The 13,596-nt window shown below is 34.6% G+C and overlaps 1 protein-coding gene across 4 annotated transcripts in view; it reads right to left on the bottom strand.

Moving 5' to 3' along the window:
* The window catches only part of LOC115963839 (DNA topoisomerase 3-alpha), a 35,884-nt gene extending 24,029 nt beyond the window's left edge, over positions 1–11,855 (bottom strand). The window contains exons 1-13 of one of the 4 annotated variants that reach the window (XM_031083032.1): positions 11,432–11,855; positions 10,131–10,309; positions 9,983–10,055; positions 9,578–9,700; positions 9,357–9,478; positions 9,198–9,270; positions 8,983–9,099; positions 7,879–7,962; positions 7,513–7,692; positions 7,251–7,379; positions 4,240–4,314; positions 1,611–1,700; positions 1,360–1,464 (exon numbers count right to left, since the gene is read on the bottom strand). In XM_031083032.1, the coding sequence (XP_030938892.1) occupies positions 1,360–1,464; positions 1,611–1,700; positions 4,240–4,314; positions 7,251–7,379; positions 7,513–7,692; positions 7,879–7,962; positions 8,983–9,099; positions 9,198–9,270; positions 9,357–9,478; positions 9,578–9,700; positions 9,983–10,055; positions 10,131–10,309; positions 11,432–11,740 (1,659 nt within the window). In that variant the 5' untranslated portion in view covers positions 11,741–11,855. Of the gene's footprint in view, positions 1–1,359; positions 1,465–1,610; positions 1,701–4,239; positions 4,315–7,250; positions 7,380–7,512; positions 7,693–7,878; positions 7,963–8,982; positions 9,100–9,197; positions 9,271–9,356; positions 9,479–9,577; positions 9,701–9,982; positions 10,056–10,130; positions 10,310–11,431 lie in introns of those variants that run through there. The other 3 variants (XM_031083031.1, XM_031083033.1, XM_031083034.1) reach the window with 3 other exon arrangements.
* Positions 11,856–13,596: the final 1,741 nt, after the last annotated feature.

Genomic DNA, 13,596 nt, shown 5'->3' with positions numbered 1-13,596 from the left:
ATTATCAAGTATCAAAATGCTTGGATATGAAGACTTTTTTTTACTGTCTTGGAAATTACTTTAGTTTATTATTTAGTTGCAAAGTGAAAAATAGTTTGATTTGGTGTGATCAATATAATTGCAGGTATAATTTTATACTATTATAATAGGTGTGGCCATGTGGGTGGGGTGGGTTAACATGGGGAGGGTTCTTGAGGGGCAGGCAGGGCAACTACCCCTACAGGGTAAGAGTGAAGCACCCATAATCTGGCCCCACTCTGCCCCATTGCCATCCTTGGGCGACAGGCAACAAAGTCTCCAGAATGCATGGATCTCTAGGTTTCTCAACACTATTGATGTCACAGTGAGGTTCTATCAGATGTAGTCTCCGACATGCCTAGGGCCTTCACGGCACCATCAATATTGTCAGGACTCGCAATGGGGATCTATCTCTGCTGCTTGCGTTGGTGGCTGGGTTTTCTTGTGGTCTCTAGGCTTCTCTGATCTGGTAGGTTGTGCATTGATATGGTGGATTTTGTTGGTTGGTGCGTGGATCTAGTGGGTTGTGAGATTTGTGGATTGGGTTGTGAGATGTGAGATTTTTTTTCATTTTGCGTAGGGGCAAACACCTGAAAATGTTTTTTGAAGCATTTTCAAGAATGCAACCATACACCTAGAGAAATGTTTATGCTAAAAACACTTCATGTCGAAAAACATTTTATAACGAAACAAACAGAGGCTAAATTGCAAAAATGGCTGTTAGATTTACTTTCTTGGAAAACTATAGACAGCTTGACAACTATTTCACTCCTAAAGTCTACATCCCATTCTAAACCCATACTAAACCTATAGCTACTTCAGTTTTTTTCCCCATACAAAGAACCAATAAATGAATTAGGAAACCTAAGCAGATGATCCTAAGAGATTGTTCAGTATTCATTGCATAATGCCGAAGACGGTGGTTGAACTTTTAGCTTGTTGGCAAGGGAAATTTAGGTGACATCAGAATGGTGTATATGATTGGCTGTTCCTCATTACTTGATGTGGTGCATTTGGCGGGAAAGAAATAACCAGAGCTTTGAGGATTCTGAAAGGACAATTCCTGAACTTAAATTTCTCTTCTTCAAAACTTTATTGGATTGGTTGTCTGTAGTAGGAGGTAGTCAATCTATTTTTTCGATTTTTTCTTTGATGGATGCTAGTAATTTGTGTATTTGATTGTCTTGTCCCTAGTGTATACTTCCTATATACTTGGCTGTCTCTTTTTTTGATATTTTAATAAAAAGTTTCATTACTTATCAAAAAAGGAAAAAAAAAAAAAAAATTATTAGACAAGACAGCAAATAATATATCATAAAGAGTTTGAGCCTCTGAAGTTACAAGATTAGTTGGAGAGAAACGCATGTTCGAGTCCTTAGTTGCATAAAACCGATCAAGCAGCTTTTTTATGTGATCATGCATCGTCGCATCCGTACCAATGCCCTCCTACATCCAAAAAAAAGGGCAAAAGGAGAGCAATAATTTAGTGACAATTATCACTGTCTGATTAACTAGAGAATAGATCATCCAAATTTCAGACAATAAGGAGTCCATACCAGAATCAATGCAGATTAAGTATTTATTTTCCTCACCTTGTCCATACAACTAAGCAGATCAGCTTCACTCAGAAGTGGTGGCGGTCTAGTAACTCCTGAATCTAGGGTCAATGATGTCGGTACAAACTGTAAAATAACCAGTATACATGTAATAAATTTCAAGAAACATAAAACAAGTTAAAGCAAAGTTTAACCCTCAAGGTTCAGAACATAAAATTGTATGATAAAATCTGTGTGGTCTTATTCAGTGGACATTGGAAAAACTATATACAGTAGCCACAGAAAAATACATAAACAACTGGAACAAGTTCTCATAAACTTTAGACGAGAGAATCAAAGTTTCAGTTTTAGACTATGATTTTGGAGCTTCATGAATTCATCTGGCTGCTCGAAAGACTAGCTCATCCTACTAGTATTACCCTTCATTTTATGAGGATTACCCCCTTATTCATGGAAGAGGTCTGAGGGATGAGACATCCTTTAAGAAAAGAAAAAACTTGTACTGGTAAGCTGCTTTTTTAAATTTATCTAAAATTTAGTAGTTTTAAAATTAATTCAGACATATGGAATTTGGTTCCTGGCAGATGTGGATTGTTTGGACAGAAAGAAGTCGGCGCTCTTTTGAGGCTACTAAGAAATCACCGGTTCAATTACAAGCTCTATGCCAGAAGACTCTTTTTGATTGGTCTAGGTGATGGGGCTCCTTGAATTGTTCTTCTAACATTGAATTCTTTCTTCTCTTAGAATTGCACCTTAAGTTTTTTCCCTTGTTGTTTGTTGCTTTTTCTTATGTTCACCATCATGAACACCTTGTATTTGCTTTCTTCGTTTTTTCATCTTGATTAATATTATTCTTATTACCTATCAAAAAAATATTAATTTTACATGTCTAACCCTACTATTTAAATTTTCTAAACAAGTGAATTTGAGGGTATTTTGGGCATTAAAAAGTAGGAATACAAATAGGAAAGGCCCCTTAAATAGTAGTATAGATAATCACATATGCATATTTGTTTGTATGGAGAGAGAATAAAGAAAGAAGGCCCTTAAAGAAGAGCACAAAAAATAATCACTTTCAGAAATGATCTCCAAAAATACAAACCGAACTCCCCCCCTTTCCCCCCTCCCCACCCCAAGAGTCTCAACATCAAAATCCACAACATATTTTAACATACATTATGCCATCATGCAAATTTTAAAAAAAAATTACTTTCAATTCCTTTTATTGAAAAGATATACAAATCATGGGAAAGAGCCAAGGGAGGATCATTGATGATACATCCTTAAAGGTATATCAAAATGAAATGGTAATCACAAGAAAAGATGGCATGTGAAAAAGGACAACATCACAGTTCTAAACAAACTCAGACAAACTATCAAGTTAACTAATGGTATCTTGTATAATGTGAACTGCATTATTTCTTCATTTCTACCATTGTTGTTAAAAGCACTAAGCGCACTTAAGCGCAAAGGCCTCCTAGAGCCTAGGCGCAAAGTGCAAGCGCGCGCCTGATCGATGCGAAGCGCAAATTTTTTAAAAAAAAAATTAATAAATTAAAAAAAAAAAGCGATTAATGGTCAATACAACAATCAAGTGATCAATTAATCATATAAATTACAATAAAACATTTTATATAACATTTATATAATTCTCTTGTGCTTTACAAAATATATGCAACCATGATATTTGATGGCCATGATTACAAAACATGGTTGAATCAAAATAGAAGTATAGAACAAAAAAGGCAAAGGCTTAAAAGTACCAGAATGTTAAGTAATGTTATCTTTGCCTAACAAAATATCATTGCCTAACAAAATCAATGCAAATATGCAATGCAATCCTAATCTACATAATCATCATCCCCATTAAGCAAGGGACCATCATCATTGTCATCACAAGATTTGTAGCCCTCATTATTTTCCTCATCATCTTCATCTCCATCATGAGGAGCATGTTGTGAACTAGAACTTGAACCTGTTGCTTGACTTGAGTGTTTGTTCGTGTGGTTGTGGTCCAAAAGGTCTAAAATATCTAAAGAGGTAGGCTTAGGTGTATGGTAGCACCATACTATTAGTTTTTATATATTAAATCAATGGCTTATATCAAACATATTTAGATCTAATAGCTAAAAATCAAATCAGGATTTTTTTTTTTTTTAATTTACAAAAAGCTCAAAAAAAGGGACTTTGCGCTTAATAAAAAAGTTCTAAAAAGCGTGCTTAAGGCGAGCTTTTAAGAGGGCGCCTCGCTTTAGAGGGAAAAAGCCCCAAGGCCTGTGTGCTTTGTGCTTAAGTGCGCTTTTAACAACACTAATTTCTACCATGAGTTAGCTAAAACCTTTGTCAATATTTTAATCTCTTTAGTCCAAAAATTTCTAAGAAGTTGCCTGGGCTGAGCACATTTTAGCATTTCAACTATATCACAAAACGATGACATATCTAAGAACAAAAAGGGTTCTAGGGATTTTTTTTTTTTTTTTTTTTTTATAATTTTATTCTAGAGAGTTATATGCTAGCTGAAAATTCCATCCAACTGATAAACGTAAGAAGTGGGAGGGGAAAGAAGTGATAGAACAGATCAAATATGGAGTAAAAAAAATACAACAATCAATATGCAATTGGAAAAACTTAAACGCAGCTCATGATGAGATGATCAATAGCAAACCTGTTGTCCAGAGACATATGTTGGGATCGTTGAACTTCCCCAAGACTCAAAGCGGTAAACATCTAAGTAGTTTTTCTGGTCAAACAAGAAGCAATCAAGTCAAATACAAAATCATCATCATTAATCCCAAAACCCATCCGTTTAGGAGAGGGGGGGGGGGGGAAGAAGGTTTTAAAATAGTAATTTCATTTTAATTCCTAATTAAAATAGAAGCCGGTTCTCTGTCCATTCAAGTAAAATATAGAGATCGATACATCCAAGAAAGATCATGGGTCCCAAAGACTGTTGCTAATTCAGCTTCCCAAATTAGAGTGTCATCAATTTTTTTCTTTTAAGTGTTTATCAATCAAAAACAGGATATTAAATTCTACCTTAGCATAAAGCCGTAAGCAGTTAGCAACTAGAGTTCCATCTTTGATCAACACCAATTTTATTCTTTCTATTAATTATCTTTTGAGCTTTCTTTTTTTTTTTGATAGGTAATAGATATTTTCATTAATAAAAAAGTACACCATGTTCACAATGATGAACAGATTGTACTTGAAAAAAAAAATTTATATATCACAGAGAAACAGAAACAGATTGCAGGAAATCAAATACGGAAATACATTGCGTAAAACCCCAAGTCAAAATGTGAATTTAAAATGAATTGAAACAATGATGCAGCCATGCAAGATTGATTTGTTACTATTTCGCAAATTCGTCTATTCAAGATTTATTTTATGGGAACCACGCATGAAGTCCAATTGAAGTAAAAGGCACGTGGTTTTAATGGAGTAGTCATATGTGTTTTAGGGTCAACAGTTTTTTCTTTTGAGTTATTATTCTATAAGTTATGGTAAATTTTGTACTTGGGCAAATCTGTAATTTCTCCCATTCCTACAAATTAAGGGAATTTTGGTAGTTTGGTTGAGTCTAGAATTTTCTTCTTCTTCTTTTTGATACTTTGATTGTTAGGCCTTCATACGATGGAAAGTGCCTTCCATCAAATGCTATAGGTCGTGGGGGAGGGTGGATTTGAATCCTAGATGTCTAGGTTGGAAAACACCAAGAAGTATCAGTTAGGCTATAATGCTCTTGGTAGTTGAGTACAGAATTTTCTAAAAGATCCTAAGTATCTTCGGTTTTAATTTCTTTGAGTCCAAGTTAATCTTTTATTATGTTTTTAGTTTATTAGCCAAACTAAAAGTCCTAGTACTGATAAAAGAAAGAGTCCCTCTTTTATAAATATAATCAGAGCCCCTAATTTTATTTGACTTCAATGTACTCAGAGAGGTAGAGTTGATTAATAAAATAGTGTGCTTCAAGCATTGAGGCATGTTGGCCTTCTTTTGTTATTTTCTCCCTTTCCCTTCTCTCGTCTCTTCTTTTCTTTCTCTTGATATTGTTCATACAGCCCCTAAACACCCTGAGGTGTTCTTTGGTTTGGATTATTAAAAACTACTCTAAAATACTAGAGATCACAAATCGATTGCATTTGGACAATGAAGTGATAGAAGAGATGATCTACCATGCCATCATTACTCTTGTGCAAACAACAATCCATAATATTCTGCTTCCTCGTAATCAAACCATCTACCACAAGAATTTTCCCTAAAGCAACAGTTCAAAAAGGGGGAAAAGGCTACTTTCAGGGGTGCCATGGACCATAAAATGGTATTCCAAAAGGATGCTGCACTTTTAGGGCCTCTCAAAGTCACATAATAAGATCAACCATCTATAGACTACTTTGTTTCAACTTCCAATACATTATCTACTCTTCTCCTTCCTAACCCTCACTGAGTACAGCAACTCAAAAAGATATTCACCAATTCCTATTTCAAGCTGCTCTCATAAAAATAAAATTTCATCCATGGTCCTTCCTGTCATACCCAAATATGAAGCTACTGCTTCTCTTTCAATGGTTATACATTGAGATGGTTCACATCACTCCTAGGGGGCATACAACAAAACTTACAAGCATTACTGGAACACATGCACTCTTATATGTCAACAAAAAAATCTGTAGCTACCGTGCTCATTAAAAGCTAACGAGGATACTAGATACATAACACAAGTCTATTCCTTTTTCCAGAAAGGGACCAACTGTGTTAAGAAATGAGGCTAATCAAAGCACAAACAAATCTTTTAATATAAATGATAGTACCTAGTGCATAAAATGGGGGTCTAAGAAAGATAATTGGTTACAACTACAAAATTTTATTATTATTTTTTCGAGAGGCTGATTCCCGGTCTATTGTATACTATTAACACAAATAAAGTTAGTGAGAACAACTGCTATCATTTGTGAATTAACAATCCTCCAAAATAAACCAAAGTATAAAAAATGGTGAAATTTCATTATTTTGTAATATACTTAATGCTCAATAAATGGTGACATTTCATTGGTTTGCATCTGAGTCTTTAATAATGGTTAAACTCTAAAGCTCATTAAAGAATGGGGCAATGATTGCCATCATATAGAACAACTACTTAATAACTTCAACTGACACATATTTCTTGAACCATTAGAGATGCAAAAACTTCTCAAAGATACAACCATAACCTATTTCCGGCATTGATTACAGTTTCCCAAAATACCATTCAAGCACACCCAACACTGAGCCATCAAGATATATATATACACACACATACACTAGTCTGTAACCCGTGCAATGCACAGGAAAGTTTAACAAAATGTAAAATTTTCTTTTATTTATTTGCCTTAAATATAAAATTGATAATTATCGTAGTTATTAATAGGAATTATTATAATTGTATTTGTATATGGAACTATCAATTCTACCATTTAAAGAAAATATGATGTGTCAATATTCTAATGGAGGATTTAAATATAGAATAGAATCTAAATTCAATTAAAAAAATATATATTATAATAATGATTGTAAAATTGTGAGGCCTCAAAAACTTAGGTGGCAAAATATTATAAAGTCAACTAAAAGTCAACCATATTCGGTTTTATATATAGATAGATAGATAGATATCTTTTTTGACTTTTGGACATAACTCACAGCTAGTATCGCTCTCCCTGATGCAGAAAATAATTCACCAGCAATGTCGATTTCAACATTAGTTTCAGCCCCTACTGCTGGCTGGGAGACACATGCCAGGAAATGGCGAACAACCAGCTCATACAATCTCTGTCACCAAATGAAAGTAATTTAAAATTCAAAAGAATTAGTAAAGCATGCTTCTTGACTTAACACCACAAGAATACATTTCAAAAGCATTCAGTTAGCAGTTAAATGCCAATTAAGATGGTGACATGCTTACATGGTGATCTTGACTCCATCCAGATTCTCCAGAAGAAAATTTTGTTGGATGAATGGGTGGATGGGCCTTGTCATCATGTCCACCATTACCAGGGTTTCTCCAAAGTCCTGACCCAGGTTCCAACAACTGCTGTGCATATGGTCCCCATACAGGATGCCTTTGCTGTTCTTGCACAATTGCCTACATGAAATTTATCTCATAGTCATATGGGCCAATTAAATCACCAAAAGCCAATGGAAATAAATGACAAAAGAGATGATGACCAACAAAAGGATAAAGACAACATCAAACTTAGTGAAAAGCTGCTATAATATTTGGAGAGTAGAAGGAATTTAGCGGAAATGCAATGCCAACAAAGTTACCAACATGCAGATCAGTTCTCTGAGAAAAGCTATCAGTCTCTGTACGAGGATAGCTGATGAAACCTGCTTGATATAAATCTTCTGCAACCTATAAAAATAAATTGACTTGAGTTTCAGGCTGAGATGTATGTTAAAGATCCAACCAATACAACAATGTGAATGGTCATAATGAGCATAGTATAAGAACAAAAGCTTTTAAAAACACAATTGCTAGAGTATTTTGGGAAAACAAGGAACTTTCTTTCATATATTTTTCTTTGGTAAGGGAAAAAAAAGAGTGATAACGATATCAGACAGATCTAAAATAGGCATACCTTTCAAACTGCCAATTTTGTATGTCCCAAAAACTTCTTAAGAAGTAGCTCAAATAGATGATCAAGGAGAGCCATCTAAAATAATTTATTCATTTGCCACAAATAACCATAATTGCAATTGTGCAAAGAGGATGGAATTTTAAATTTGAAGCTCTAAGAAAGGGGAGCAAAGAAATGACAAGGAATTGCATATTTGGAATGAAGATTTACATTAGTTGGATGAATGGATCTTTTAGAGAACCTTCAGAAAGAGTAGAAACACAGCATTATGCAACCAACAATGAGTCCTAATATAAGAAATGAGATTTCTGCAGGGTTGAAAATCGTATTCTTTCACAAAACAGATAGACCAGGCCTGCAAACACACCTACACACACTTCCCCATATTGTATCATATAAAGTGGATATAAAAAAGCTTCTTTAACTGTACTCCATTACTTCAAATTCAATTTTTTTTTATTTTTTGCAACTACAAATTTTTTTTGATAATTCAATTGTTACAACAAGCAGGGAGGGAGGATTTGAACCTTGGTTCTCCTTATAAAGAAGACCAAGCAATGCCAGTGACTACACTTGACTTTGCAACTACAAATATACACACAAATTTCCCCATTATTTTTCTACAAAAAGTAGATAAAAACTTCCATAAATAAACTACTTTTGTACGAATTGAACCTTTCCATGATCATTCCCAGGTACTTTGATTTCATGTTAAATGTTGTCTCTAATTAAGTAGCAATCAATTGGAAAAGGATGCCAAAGTGTCACCAATACAACAGACGTATACAGCTCACCTTCATAGTGTGTTCAGAACTCATCCGAAAGAATCGCGAAGCACGTTTTTCAAGCTCAATGGTATTTAAAGGATAAGGAGGATACTTCAATTTCTCCTGTTGTCTAACCTTTGTAACCTAAATTGCAGTTAAATAAGAAAAAACCCAAATTTCAGAAATATCTATACCATGAAGTTAGCATTACGCTCAAGTTACATATTTTCATTATAACTCACAGTTGCAATTGGCTCCTGAACACACATCTCATAAATTATAACAGCACATGTGTAATCAAACAGATGACCGCGCCTGCAAAATAAGATATGCTCAATTTCAACTCTATGGCAACTAAACTTCAAAAATAAATATGTAATCTCTAAGGCCTCTTGATTTACATCCAATTGAAGGTAGCAATGCCTTCATCCGATTTGTGAGAACAGTTGATGGTCCAAAATTCTTCTGGCTCGTGTGCTTGTATTTCCCAATATCTTTCCACAACGAAGCCAAGTGTAGGGAACTGCACTTAAGGATGAGGTGAAATGACAAATGCAGGAGAGATGCATCCCACTTTTAAGCAGAAAATCATTTCCATTTTATTTTTCAATAGCAACCATACCTGACAAGGACCATAACTTAGAACAAGATTTCTGTCATCTGTAGTAAAATCAATAACAAATGCATCTCTCAACAGCATAGTCTGAAACCTAGTGAAAGAAGCACCAATCCGAAGATCTATTTCCTGCAAACAAATAAAAGGGAGAATTTCATTTCAACTTAGAAGGAGATACAACTGCCAAAAAGAACAGTGATAGAAGGACTAACACACTTCTTGAGCTAACAGCAATATAGTAGATAAGAGGTCTAAAAGCATGGTGCCAAATAACTAGGAATTGAATTAACAAATAAAAACAATCTTTTCGATTCATACAAGCATACAGCTATTAGGGAAACTTATCAAATGAGTTCACAGTAATCATAAATAAACAAGTAGAGTTCCACATTGGTTGGAGAAAGTACTCACTTGCCTAGCATCCACTGCATCAGCAAAACATTTATTCGGCTCAACAAGACGTTGCACTGCTTCATGGATTTCCCTGGAATCAATCAAGATCATGAAAGTAGAGACAAGAAGATATTAAGAACCGACAAAATATTATAACCTTTAGGACCTGTCAATTAAAGCAGAAAAGTGAGCCCTCTTGATGGTAAGATGAGGATTTACTGCCGTGCAAACTTCTATCACTTCAAATGCAATATTTTCTCCTTCTCTATCACAATCTAGCCACAATACAAGCCACTGGCACCATCTAGCTTCCTCTTCCAATGTCCTCTTGATATCCAACTTGTCCTAAATTAGAAAAAACAAAAACAAGAAAGAGACAGGTCAGTCAGTTATTAATTCACATGAATATCTAGCAATTTGTGCTTTTGCTTTTGCTTCCATGCGTAAATTATACTTTGTTGTGTCCACCTCATTATAATTACAAAAAGTTTACTAAACAAGTACACAACCAAGCAACTTTTTCTACAACATCCAATTAACTTTTATTCAAACACCTCATTTCAATCACTACCTCACACATGATAAACTACCACTTTTCCCAATGGCTTAAGCTAACAGGAAATAATGAATTTAATTATTTAACCAGTATATTAACAATGTCCCTCGTATGACCCAGACCAACACCTGGTATTTGGAACACCTGTTATGATACCATGATAAACTACCAGCTAACAAGGGAATGACAAAAATAATGAATTTCATTTAACGATTGTTTTAACACTGACCCTCACACGTCATAAACCAACTTATGCGGAATTTGGAATTTTTTTAACTTTTTAAATAAGAGGTAGAGCATAGACAAAACCCAAAGCACCTATCATGATACCATGATATACTACTGAGTAATAGGTAAAGACGAATTTAATCATTTCACTATTATTCAATAAAACACCAATACACATAGAGACCTAACTATTATTCTGATAAAACACCAATATACATAGAGACCTTGGGAACGAATTTGAAAAAGTGACCTTTGATAAGGTGTTACCAAATGGAACCATTATTTTAACCCGTGGAATTTGGATTTTTCTTTTTCTTTTTCTTTTTCTTTAAATAAAAGATAGAGCAGAAACAAAAACCCAATACCCCTATTTTGATACCATGATAAAACACACCCAATTTCACACCTGGTTGAGTTGTCAACTTATGATGGAAACAATATCGAGTAATTCTAGGACCACACCATTTTCCATAACTCACAGTTTGCCGTGTCAGAGTTGTGGCAAAGGGTGGTCTTAGACACCATTTTTATTACGCACCAATCACAACTTGATACATCAGTTGGGTGTAAAATTAGGCTTATACCTAGTGTTATCGAATAGGAAACGAAGAATTTAATCATTTAGCCATTATTCTAACAACGCACATATGCTTATAGAGAAAGAGAGAGAGAGAGAGAGAGACCTCGGGGACGAATTTGTGGACGGGAGCGTGGAAGAGATCGGCGGGGTCACAGGAGTGCCATTTGCGATATCGGTCTTGGAATTCGAGCTCCATGAGGTGACCAGTGACGGAAGTGACGAGCATGTGGCAGGGGCGACCATTGATGGAGTAACTGAACTCGAATATCTTGTTGTATCGCGACCGACCCTCCCTGGTTCTCAGGCCCCCACTGTTCCGAGACAGAATGGTGGCCACAGACTTCGCCACCGACGGCTTCTCCGCCACGTGCAGCACCTTCATGCCGCCGCCGCCGCGCCCGCCGCCGGACATCGTTTCCGCCTTCAAACTTCGGAGTTTGATTTGGAGCAAATGAGTAGTAGGGTTTTGATTTTTGCGTGGATGGATTTTCCCGCCAGTTTCATACCCAAATGAAATGAAACGAGGGTTCTTGAATTTGTTCGGATATGGAAGGGCACTTTCGTCATTTACGTTTATATGCTGTCTTTTTTATTAGGTTTTGCTTTTTACCCATAAATCCAATTTTATCCCCAGCGCGGAAAGTTTAAAATTTAAATAAACAAGGTGTAGATTTTCAACCACAATGGTAAGATCTCAATCAAATTTTGATATTAATTTGGTAAAATTATAGTAAACTCATCTATAGTTTGATCCATTTTTGTTAAAAATGAGAGATAAATAAATCTTTTTACTTCCATTTTATGTCTCTCTTTAAAATGTGGTATTGGATTTAAATAAACAAGGTGTAGATTTTCAACCACAATGGTAAGTTCTCAATCAAATTTTGATATTAAGGGTGAGTTTGGTTCAGCTTTTTGTAAAAGTGCATAATGAAAAAGTGGAGTTTTCCCCCTCAAAAAAAAAAAAAAAGTGGAGTTTTCAAATAGTGCATAATGAAAAAGTGCATTTTTAAAAAGCTAAGTGTTTGGTAAAAACTGTTAAAAAATGTTTTTTGAAAAAACTGAGTGTTTGACTAGCACTTATAAAAGTGGAGGTTTGAGTTGTAAATTACCAAAAATGACAAGATATATATATAAGTGAATTTTTTGTTTTAATTATCTCTCTTAATGCAAGTTATGGACACAACATTTTTACAAAAATTTCATAATAAAGTTTATATGACAAGTTGTTAATGGTAGATAAGAAAAATAATAATGTCATTAGTAGGTTCAAATGAGAATCAATAACAAATTACTGTGTAAAATTTATTATGAGAAGTGTTACGTTCACAACATTTTTCGCAATATTATCACAACAAAATTTATGTGGAAAGTTGTTACTAATTCTAATTTGAACCCACAACTGAAATTATTTTTTTACTAACCAATATTAATTAATAACAATCTGTTACTTAAAATTTATTATGAAAATATTACGGTAGCATTTCTCAATTAGGATTTTTTATTTTTTATATTATTTTTCCTTTCTTCATTTCACTTTCAGCCATACGTTTCATTTCTTTTTCTTTTCTTTTTTTTTTTTTTTTCTCCTCCACACACTGTCCACTATCTCTACCCCCCTCTTTTATTTTCCTTTTCTCCCTCATTCAGAATGTTCCAGGAGCTCCATTCTCTCTTTCTTTCTCCAGCTCACTCTCTCTTTTTTTTTTTCTTTTTTTTTTTACTTGATTCCAAAACTCTCTCTATGATAAGAAAAGTTTCCTTTTCTCCCTCATTCAAGAACATTCCAGGGAGCTCTCATCTTCGTGTTGTTGCTCATCTTCGTCCCCAACTTAGTCCAGCTGGGTCAGATGGCTTCTGTCCTTTGTCTTTTTCTTTTTTTTTCTTTTTTTTCGCTTTTATTGTTATGATTTGATTAATTTTAAAACTGTTTTTTTGAGTTTGTATTCTGATAATCTGATTATGCTTGAGTTTAGAGATGTTTGAGAGAAAGATTGTTGTGTTTTTAGTGTTTGTTCTGTAGCAGAGCAGCACAGAGAGGACCTTTGTAGCAGCACAGTGGGCAATTTGGTAAGTTAACACTGCCTCAACGGTAATATTGTTGAAACGCACACGGACTTTCTGATTATGGACCTCCTGAGCTCCATTTTGCAAATGCGCGTTTTCTTCACAAACTCAAAACGCAACTTTTTCCAAAAAGTTGCGTTTTATACTTACCAAACACTAATTTGGAGTTGGCTTTTTTGAAAATGCGGCTTTTGGGTTATA

This window comes from Quercus lobata, chromosome 10 (assembly GCF_001633185.2).
Source record: "Quercus lobata isolate SW786 chromosome 10, ValleyOak3.0 Primary Assembly, whole genome shotgun sequence".
Taxonomy (NCBI): Eukaryota; Viridiplantae; Streptophyta; class Magnoliopsida; order Fagales; family Fagaceae; genus Quercus; species Quercus lobata.
This window is presented reverse-complemented; position numbering and strand designations above follow the sequence as displayed.